Source organism: Momordica charantia (assembly GCF_013281855.1).
Source record: "Momordica charantia cultivar OHB3-1 chromosome 9 unlocalized genomic scaffold, Mcharantia_2.0 BLBB01000009.1, whole genome shotgun sequence".
Lineage (NCBI taxonomy): Eukaryota > Viridiplantae > Streptophyta > Magnoliopsida > Cucurbitales > Cucurbitaceae > Momordica > Momordica charantia.
In genome coordinates this window covers 15731953-15742418 of record NW_028275167.1, presented here as the reverse complement: position 1 = coordinate 15742418, position 10466 = coordinate 15731953, and the positions used below count along the sequence as shown (strand labels likewise).

Genomic DNA, 10466 nt, shown 5'->3' with positions numbered 1-10466 from the left:
AAATTTATTTTCCCTGCTGACTTCATTATTTTGGATTATGATGTAAATAAGGAGGTTCTTATTATTCTTGGAAGACCATTCCTTACAATTGGGAAAGCATCGGTAGATGTCCACATAGGAGAGCTGACAATGCATGTACACGATCAAGAAGTGAAATTATCGGTGCATGACTCCATGAAATTTCCTGCTGAATCAGAAGAGCGCTTAGTATTAAAGATATTGGATGAAGCATTAATGGAGGAGTTGGAAACAGAAGCTATGTTGGAGCATTTAGAAGCAGTTGACGCTGAAAGTCTTGCCGACGCATTTGAAGAGGAACTAGAAGATGTCCAGTCAGAATGCATGAATGCCAATGAAGGATTTATGAAGAGAATGTATGAGTCCTTAGACCTCACAAACCTAGAGCTTAGATTACTGAAGCCATCTATTGAAGAGCCGCCAATGCTAGAGCTTAAAGCATTGCTGCAGCATCTGAAATATGCTTACCTGGGTTCATCAGAGACATTGCCAATCATCATAGCAGCAGACTTACCCTTAGAAAAGGAGCAGATGTTGTCAAGTGTACTCAAGGCACATTAGAGAGCAATTGGATGGACTATTGCTGATATCAAGGGGATAAGCCCCAACTTTTATATGCATAATATTGTGCTAGAGGAGAACTGCAAGAACTCTATAGAGCCCCAACGTAGACTTAATCCGGCTATAAAGGAGGTTGTAAAGAAAGAAATTGTCAAGTGGTTAGATGCAGGAATCATAAATCCAATTTCAGATAACGAGTAGGTAAGTCCAGTGCAATGTATGCCTAAGAAATGAGGCATGACTGTAGTGGAGAACGCAAATAATGAGTTTATACTCATGAGGAAAGTATCTGGATGGCGTATATGTATGGATTACCGCAAGTTGAACAAAACCACAAGGAAGGACCACTTTCCTCTCCCCTTCATTGACCAAATGCTGGACCGGCTGACAGGTCAAGAGTATTACTACTTTTTAGACAACTACAGTGGTTATAATAAGATTACAATTGCTCCTCAAGATCAGCAGAAGACGACTTTTACATGTCCCTATGGAACATTTGCTTTCAGAATGATGCCCTTCGAGCTTTGTAATGCTCCAGCAACTTTCCAAAGGTGCATGATTGCTATCTTTTCTGACTTGGTAGAATCAGTGGTAGAGGTGTTTATGGACGATTTTTCAGTGTTTGGAAAGTCATTTGCAGAATGTTTGGACAACCTGAAGAAGGTGTTGCAATGATGTGAAGAAACAAACTTCCCCCTGAATTAGGAGAAGTGTCACTTCATGGTGCAGGAAGGAATTGTGCTAGGACACAGAGTCTCTAGCAAGGGCATAGAAGTGGACAAAGCAAAGATCAAGGCAATCGAGAAATTGCCCCCATTCGTGAATGTAAAGGGCATTCGCAGTTTCTTGGGGCATGTTGGTTTTTATCGTAGATTTAATAAAGATTTTTCGAAAATCTCTAAACCTCTCTGTTCTTTGCTTGAGATTGATAAAGAATTCAACTTCACATCTGAATATTTGCAGGCTTCCAATACACTGAAGTATGCTCTCACCCATGCTCCGATAATAACAACTCCAAATTGGAACCAGCCTTTCGAATTAATGTGCAATGCCAGCGACTATGTTGTGGGAGCAGTTCTTGCTCAACGCAGAGGGAAGCTGCTACATCCGATTTATTACACTAGCAAAACTTTGATCGAGGCACAGATTAATTACACCACAACAGAGAAATAGCTTTTAGCAGTGGTGTTCGCATTTGAAAAATTCATAGCATATATGGTAAGGTCAAAGGTGATTGTTTACACGAACCATGCTGCTCTGAAGTATTTATTGACAAAGAAGGATGCTAAACCAAGGCTCATTCACTGGATTTTACTACTGCAAGAATTCAGTATAGAGATCAAAGACAAGAAAGGAACAGAAAATTTTGTTGCTGACCACTTGTCTAGGTTGCCTACTCTAGAATGCTCCAAGCATGAGACAGAAATTAGAGGGACCTTCCCAGATGAACAAGTGTTGGCTTTTGGAGTTCTGAATGAAGATGAAGAACCATGGTTTGCAAATCTAGCCAACTATATTGCTAGTGGAATTCTACCAGCGGACATGAACAAGCAACAACTGAAAAGGTTTTTGTATGAGAGTAAGTTTTATTTGTGGGATGATCCATATCTCTATAGGATTGGCCAAGATAAAGTGATCAGAAGATTCATCGCCAATGCTGAAGCACGACAAGTGCTCACAAAATGTCATTCAACACCATACGGTGGCCACTTTAGAGGGCAGCGCACAGTGTCACAACCGTACTAGTAGAGAGTAGGTTGTGCTACCCACGTAGTGGACAAGTGGTGGCGACATGCATATGTCGCCCGTCGGGCCATGTTGAGGGTCGAGAGGGAAGTGTCGTGATGCGACCAAGGAGGATGGTGCATCACCTATCACACCTCATGGATATACTCAAGAATGCCTAGAGAAGGCATATGCAGAATGCAAGGCGAAGGATCCCTTAAGTAATTTGAACAATTCAAATTCTTCCAAAAACTTGATCCTCGTTTTACCCGTTATTAGCTACCAAGGGGACCTAATGAACCTACAGATCCGAAGCTCCAACGATGCAAGATTAATCGGTCAAACTCATTGACCGAGTTAATCTAGATTCGTTAACTACGGGTCACTCCACTAAAGACCCGCAGTTGCACTCTTCTCACTGCAGAATGTTTTCGTGTCCATGGATATACGACCATTAATGACAAGTCAATCCTTCACGAGTGCTCGTAACTCAAGTTGGGTCAAATTACCGTTTTACCCCTAAGTTACATATTACTCCTTAAATACCACTGCTCCTCTAATGAACAACCCGGTTATGGTCCGACCAATAACCGGAAGTCCCTCTCGGGCTAATGAGAGGGTGGGGCCCCTTGTTCAAGTCTCGGAGTCAGCATTTAAGGGAACACTCATCTACTCCCCTAAAGTCGCAGAGGAGTGAATTCCATCTTGTAAAGTTATGTTCCCAGCTCCCCACTCGGTCTCGTCCCAAAAATGATAGGAATATTGAGTCGGCAACTCAGGCCACTCTCACCCATACAGATCAAAGGACTTGCCCTCACGGGCAGGAGTTCATAACTCACTCAGGATTGAGAATGAGTTGCCTGGTCATCCTAAGAAAAAAACAATCTATTAGTTAACGATGTTACATCTAAAGATTGGCTATTTCGTGGTCCAGTCTTATACAAACTTATTGTATAGGATACCCCCACTTGCATGTCTCCACACGAACGACCTGGATCAAGTCGTCTGTAACCTTTACAGAGTGGGCCGTATCCATAGTGTTGCCAGGATAAGGTACCCAGCCTTATCCATATACTATAGACCCTTTAGGTTATTCACGGGACATTATCCACTTGTATATCAAGGGTATATCAAATATATACTTAGTACATATACTGTCCCGGTTACACTAAAATAACCTCGGATGTTTAGTTTATTGGATTTTGGATAATGCAATGCTATGAATTCAACAACTTTATTGAATAGAACTTTATTGAATATACACTTGTTTTTACACAAAATACAAACTACGAGTTAAGGGCAACACACCCAACAAATATAAACCAAAAATCCATGTGGATACGACCTCATTACGTACTACAACCAGTGATTCGTGTATACTTGAACGTGTTGTCAACACAGTTGTATGGACGCAACAGTAAGAAGGCCGACAAAGGTAAGCAAGTAGTGCCTTACACTACTGCGCAAGTAGGTAATGTTGAGATTCCTCCACCTTTCCCCTAAAGATTAGTTAATAAGAATCAGGATAGTAATTTTAAGAAGTTCTTTGAAATTTTGAAACAGTTGCATATTAAAATCCCTCTCATAAATGCTTTAGAATAGATGCCTAATTACACCAAGTTTTTGAAAGATATCATTTCTAGGCGAAAGAAATTAGGAGAGCATGAGATGATAGCCCTGACAAAATGAAGTAGTGATGCTCTAGGGAATCTATTGCCTGTTAAGTTTAAGGACCTAGGTAGTTTTACTATCCCTTGCTCGATAGGTGGTAAGAATCTTGGGAGAGCATTGTGTGACTTAGGGGCAAGCATTAATCTTATGCCTCTTTTAGTCTTTAAAGAGTTAAATATAGGAGAAGTTGGTCCCACTATTATAACTTTGCAACTAGCTGATAGATCCATAAAGAAACAGAAAGGAAAAATAGAATATGTGTTTGTTAAGGTTGATAAATTTATTTTTCCCACCGATTTTAGATAATTTTGGATTGTGAAGCAGATCTTGAGGTGCCGATCATTCTTGGGAGGTGAGACATGGTATTCAATGTTAGGAAAGGAGAAATCACTATGAAGGTCAATGATGAGCAATTCACGTTCATCGTCCTTGATGCGATGCAGCTCTCGAATGAAGTCGGGGAGTGCTCTGCAATTGGGGCAACCATGGAGGAACTCCAAGAGATGATTGTAGAAGACTTAGAAGCATATTTGGAGGTCGCATAAAAAGAAGGGAAAATTGCACCTGCGCAATTTTGACACAATTCAAGCATTTTGAGTTTCTACAGCCAATAGTAGCTAATTTGAAAGCCTTGCAACTTTCCATCATTGAACCTCCAGAATTGGAGAAGAAACCCTTACCCTCCCATTTAAAATATGCATATTTTGGTTTGAACGATACTTTACCGATTATCATTTCTTCATATTTGACTAATGAACATGAATATTTACTTTTGCAGCTGTTGTCTAAGTACAATAAGGCTATTGGATGGACCATAGTTAACATAATAGGAATTAGCCCAACTTTTTGCATGCACAAAATCATCCTAGAAGAAGGAGCCACCAATTCTATCGAGAACCAAAGGAGGCTCAACCCCAAAATGAAAGAGGTGGTAAAAAAGGAGATCATCAAATGGTTAGACGCCGGGGTGATCTACCCCATTTCAAATAGCATCTGGGTTAGCCCGGTTCAATGCGTTCCCAGGAAGGGTCGTATGACGGTAATAAGTAACGATGACAACGAGTTAATCTCGACGAGGACGGTGACTGGTGGGAGAGTGTGCATGGACTACCCTCGCCTAAATAATGTAACTAGAAAATACCATTTTCCACTTCCTTTTATTGACCAAATGTTTGATCGTCTTGTAGGGAAGGAGTGTTATTGCTTTCTTGACGGGTATTCTGGTTACCACCAAATTACAATAGCACTAGAGGACCAAGAAAAGACCAAGTTCACGTGTCTCTATGGGAAATTTTCATTCCGGAGGATGTCGTTCGATCTTTGTAATGCTCCTGCCACCTTACAAAGATACATGACCGCTATTTTATCTAACATGGTACAAAGCACGATAGATATATTTATGGATGATTTCTCTATGTTTGCTGAGTCGTTTGAAATTTGTTTAGAAAATTTAGAGAATGTTTTAAAAAGGTGTGAAGGGATTAACCTTATCCTTAATTGGGAGAAGTGTCATTTTATGGTACATGAAGGTATAATCTTAGGTCACAAAATTTCAGGAACAGGAATTGAGGTCGATAGGGCTAAGATAGATGATTGCGAAACTACCCCATCATACTACTGTAAAAGGTGTTAAAAGTTTCTTAGGACACACAAGTTTCTACCGCCGTTTTATAAAAAAAAAAAAAAAAACTTTGCTCAAATTTCTATACCTTTGTGTCAGTTGTTAAAAGTAGATAGACCCTTTGATTTGATGAAAATTGTTTGAAAGCTTTTGAGACACTTAAAGATGCACTTTTTTTGAGCCCGAAATCGATTCAGCTCGGATACGATTTAGATCGAAATGCTCAGGACGAGCTATGGCCAACGATCCCACACCTTCCCTTAACCCTTCTTGAGACCTGCAAAACAAGGTTAGCACTCTGACGAGCAAGTTAGTTCTAGTCCGAGCTAACCTGCCGAGTCTACTTGGGATTGCGTACCTTGCATTTAAGGCAAGGGTTCCTATTTATAGAAACTGGGCCCGACAGGGATTCTGACACACCCTAAAATCGCGGCGTGTTGTCGGGTACGGAAGAGACATTGTTACGGACTTTGTATTAGCTCAACTCGGCATTATAGGTCCTACCTTGACTGCTGACCTGAGTATTTTGGAGTCGACTTCTCCATTTCGCCCGCGTGTTTGACCAGCTCACTTTTTTGATCATGACACGTGGAAGGCCAGGATTCGCCTCCAACGTTGGCCCCCACTTCGGCGGGGCGGAGGTCGGCTCGGCGAAGTCCTCCGAGCTAACTGGAGGCGGGTCGAATCCACGCGTGCATGTGTGACGTCATGGATGTCGTCAGCCCTAGCTTCTGCTTCGGGAACCCAAACGTCGTCATGGGGATCGCCTGGCGTGGACAAATCCTGTCCGTTGATCCTTCCTTGATCGGACGGCTCCCGCGCTCCCGGGCTGTCCTATAAAAGGCGGGGTTCTTCGTTTTCACTTTTTACTTTTCACTTTTTCACTCTCGAGTGTTAGTGTACCTCGGCCGTTGCCAAAGTCAGGTATTCTCTCCTTCTTCTTTTAGGTAGTTCTTTAAACTTCTCCCTTAGGTCTGACCATGAGTAGCTCGTCTAGCGAGTCATCCTCCGGGCCGTCTAGCTCGTCCAGTACGGATAATGTCGTAGGGGACCTCAACCCAACCTTTACCTCGGGGAGCCCTCGCGTCGGGGATAGCTCGGTAGGTAGGTTAGTCGAGCTTCGCAAAACTTACCTCATCCCCAACTCCAAAGAGCTTAGGGTGCCCAACGTCGGCGAACATCTAGATGACCCTCCCCCGGGCTTCGTCAGTTTCTATCCCCAGATGTTCAATAGGGGGGTTAGGCTTCCTCTTCACCCCTTTATTCAAATATTCCTTAGCGCCGTTAATCTCGCTCCAGCTCAGCTCTCCCCTAACGTGTGGTCTACCGTGCTCGGAGCCTACGTCCTGTGGTGGGTCCTTCGAGACGAGGACGAGGACAGGATCACGGTAGATCAGCTCTTAGCGACCCACACCGTTAAAGCCTCCAATGAGGGAGAGGGTCGGTACTACCTCTCAGCTCGGCGGAATGTAGGTCAGCTGATTAGGAACCCCTCCTCTAACAAAAATTGGAAGGAGTGCTGGTTCCTCGTCTCTGGCGAGTGGCATCTGAGGGACGGAGGGGGTGAGCTGACCTGCCAAGTCCCAGTAGAGTTCGGAGACGTAGGTGAGTGTCTTAGGTACGATCTAGGTTGTCTTATATTTCCATGTCTTTGTTTCTGACGAGGTTTCACGGTGCAGCTCTGCCATCTCCAGTTCCGAGGATCAACAATAAGTCTTGGGAGGTCATCAAGCGTGCCCAAGGTCGGAGCCTAAAGTACGCGCTGTGGGGTGAAGCACTCGTCTCAAACTCCCACCTCTTCTCCAGCGCCCTCAGTTCTCGCGATCAACCGGACGAGTTCAAGAAGCTCCCCAAACCTCGGCAACGCAGCTCACAGAAGCGGAAAGCCCCTGAAGGTAACTTCCTCTCAACACCTTTTCGCTCGTTAGTTTACCGACCTCATCCCTTTTCAGAGATGGCCTCAAAATGCCTCGCGTTTAGCAGCACGAAGCGTCAGCGAGCTCCGGCCTCGTCTGCTCCGCCAGCGCCTCCTCAGGCTCGTCATCGTACGAGCAGTGCCGACGTCCCGGCCCCTGGGATGGCAAACTTGGCCAAACTTCAGGCCCTTCAGGCTCAGCCGCTGCAGACCGTCGTTGGTGGCGAGGAGTCGACTACTCCACTACAGCGAAGGAAGAGAGTGAGAGGGACACTTCCCTCCGAGGAGGTTAACTCCAGATCTCCGCCTCCCCCCATCGTGGTGGACTCGGAGGACGGGTCGCAACCGGGTCGGCGGCAATGCGACGAGCTTCCTCTGCCATTCAAGCTCGCCTTCTCTCGCTTGAGCATTCACGAGGCGGCAACGAAGGTGAGATCCTCCAGCTCCCACCGTGTGGAGCGAGTCGTTCAGGCGCCCGAGGACCCTGTGGAGGCGGTGAGAAAGACCATAACTCTCGCCGCAGAGGTAAGCTCGTGCCTACCCTTCCTTCCTTCTTTTTCCTTTATCTCTATTTATTTCCTTTTTATCTAACCTCGGACCTAAACAGTTGCATTACCACGCCTGCCTCTCGGCGTCGATGATGAGCCTAGAGCTCGGGGGACGGGACCTGAAGGAGGAGGAGACGAACGCCTCCTACAAGCGACAGATTGCCGAGCTCGAGGCCGAGGTTGTCCAAGCTCGAGCTGAGAAGGAAGCTGAGGCTGACAGGTCGCAAGCCCTAATAGCCCAAGCTCGCACTGACCTGAAGAACGCTCGGGGTCGAGCCGAGACTGCGGAGAAGGGCTGGAACGAGGCTCTGTAGAACTTGGCGAGCTGGGCCTACTTGGAGAAGAGAATAAAGAATTCCCCGAGTTCGACGGCTTAGCTCGCGATATGGCAAACAAGGGCTTCTACTACGCTATCAACAGGCTCGACACTGCCTGCTCGGAGGATGCCATCACCGCCGTCGAGCAAGAATTCGAGTCCATCTGGGTGGAGCGACCTGCTGAGGCCGATAAAGAGGCTGAGGTTGCTGGTGTCGAGGCGGGGTCCAGCAAGCCCGTCGACCCTCCCCAAGAGTAGATCGTCTCGGCCTTCTGTTGCTTCTCGCTTTTCTTCTCTCTCTTTTTTTTAATCAAATCTGTACTGAGTCGAGGCATATATACCTCGGCTCTCCATTAAACTTTAGTTTAAATGAAATGACGTTGTTTTGCTTAGATCCGAGTTATTCTTTCCGAGGTCCTTATACTTGTTGAAATTTAATTAAACCATAATAATACCTCGGCTCTTCATCAAACTTTAAATTCAATGAAAACAAACTTCGTCCGAACTTGAGTTGTTCTCTCCGAGGTCCCTATACTTAGAGAAATTTAATTAAACTCAAACTTCAATTTTAGTTTTGGCCTCGTTGTCTGAGTTTCTCAAGTCTTAGTAATTTCTTACTTACACAACGGCTTACGAGCCAAACACTTCAGCTCGGCGGTGTGCATTTGGGATAACCAGGTCCCTACGAGTTGACCATTGCTTCGCCCGTTTGTATTATTGTAGGTCGTTTAGCATAGGTCATACCACGTAGTCTTCCTTGGCCCCCATTTGACGTAGCTCGGTAATAGTAGGCGACGCTAACAGATAAAGTCAAATTTTGCACAAGTCATTGGAGATCAGCTTTCATTAATGAATGAAATTTTACACGTCGGATTACACACATTTCACTGATAATAAACTCGCAAATGCTCGGCATTCCATGGGTGAGGGAGTTGTCTCCCGTTTAGGTCGGACAGCAAATACGCTCCAGGTCGGAGTATTTTTAAGACTCTGTACGGGCCTTCCCAGTTCGGCTCGAGTGCTTCGACATGTGGCATTACCTTCTTGAGGACGAGGTCGCCAGGCTTGAACGTTCTGACTTTTACTTTGGCGTTGTAGTACCGAGCCATACGGTTCTGATATTCTGCTAGCCGAAGCTGGGAGTGAGATCTTTTCTCCTCGAGGAGGTCAAGATTCACGAGTAGGGCTTCACTGTTGGCTTGCTCATCGAAATTCTAACTCGGGGCGTTGGCATGCCGACTTCCGCAGGGACAACAGCCTCCGACCCGAAGGCTAGGCCCTATGGCGTCTCACCAGTAGATCGGCGGGGTGTAGTTCGGTAAGACCACAATACCTCTGGTAACTCTTCTGCCCACCGACCTTTCAGAGACTCCAGCCTCGTCTTCAGACCACGCTTGATGATCTTGTTGATGGCTTCAACTTGCCCATTAGACTGCGGATGGGCAGGCGACGAGCTGAGGTGACGTATGCCGAGCTGTTGACAGAATTGATTAAAACGGGCACCGTCAAACTGCTTTCCATTGTCAGTAATGATAGCGTTCGGTATACCGAACTGACATATTATACTCTTCCATACAAAGCTGACGACCTTCGCCTCGGTAATAGACGCCAGAGGTTCCGCTTCCACCCATTTGGTGAAGTAATCTACAGCTACTATGGCGAACTTCAACTGCCCCTTCCCCATCGGTAGTGGGCCGATAAGATCTATCCCCCACTGAGCGAAAGGCCAAGGGCTTGAGATTGGCGTCAGCATCTCCGGGGGTTGTCTCAAAATGCTCGCGAAGCGTTGACATTTGTCACATGTTTTGGCGAACTCCTTGGTGTCGCGCTCAATCGTCGGCCAGTAGTAGCCCTGGCGGACGACCTTCGCGGCCATGGACCGAGCTCCTCCATGGTTTCCGCAAACCCCTTCATGAATCTCTCGCATGACATACCTCGCCTCTTCTGGGTAGAGGCACCGCAGTAATGGTAGGGAATATCCCCTTTTGAAAAGCTTGCCTTCTTGCATCAAGTAGTGGGCAGCTTGGCGTCGGAGCTTTCTGGCCTGGCTAGGATCGGCGGGGACTGAGCCATTGACCAGGAAGTCCTTAA

The 10466-nt window shown here is 45.8% G+C and overlaps 1 protein-coding gene across 1 annotated transcript; it reads left to right on the top strand.

The window, feature by feature from the left end:
- Positions 1-5725: 5725 nt before the first annotated feature.
- LOC148209068 (uncharacterized) lies at positions 5726-8767 on the top strand. Its single transcript, XM_088118148.1, has 4 exons — positions 5726-7201; positions 7276-7491; positions 7549-8036; positions 8119-8767. Exons 1-4 carry the CDS (start codon positions 6577-6579, stop codon positions 8371-8373), a joined length of 1584 nt encoding a protein of 527 aa, XP_087974274.1. The 5' UTR covers positions 5726-6576; the 3' UTR covers positions 8374-8767.
- The last annotated feature ends 1699 nt before the right edge of the window (positions 8768-10466 follow it).

Coding starts and splice junctions, on each gene's coding strand:
- LOC148209068 (XM_088118148.1), top strand. CDS start 6,577: ATGAGTAGCTCGTCTAGCGAGTCATCCTCCGGGCCGTCTAGCTCGTCC. Junction 7,202..7,275: donor AGTAGAGTTCGGAGACGTAG/GTGAGTGTCTTA, acceptor TTCACGGTGCAG/CTCTGCCATCTCCAGTTCCG. Junction 8,037..8,118: donor CCATAACTCTCGCCGCAGAG/GTAAGCTCGTGC, acceptor GGACCTAAACAG/TTGCATTACCACGCCTGCCT.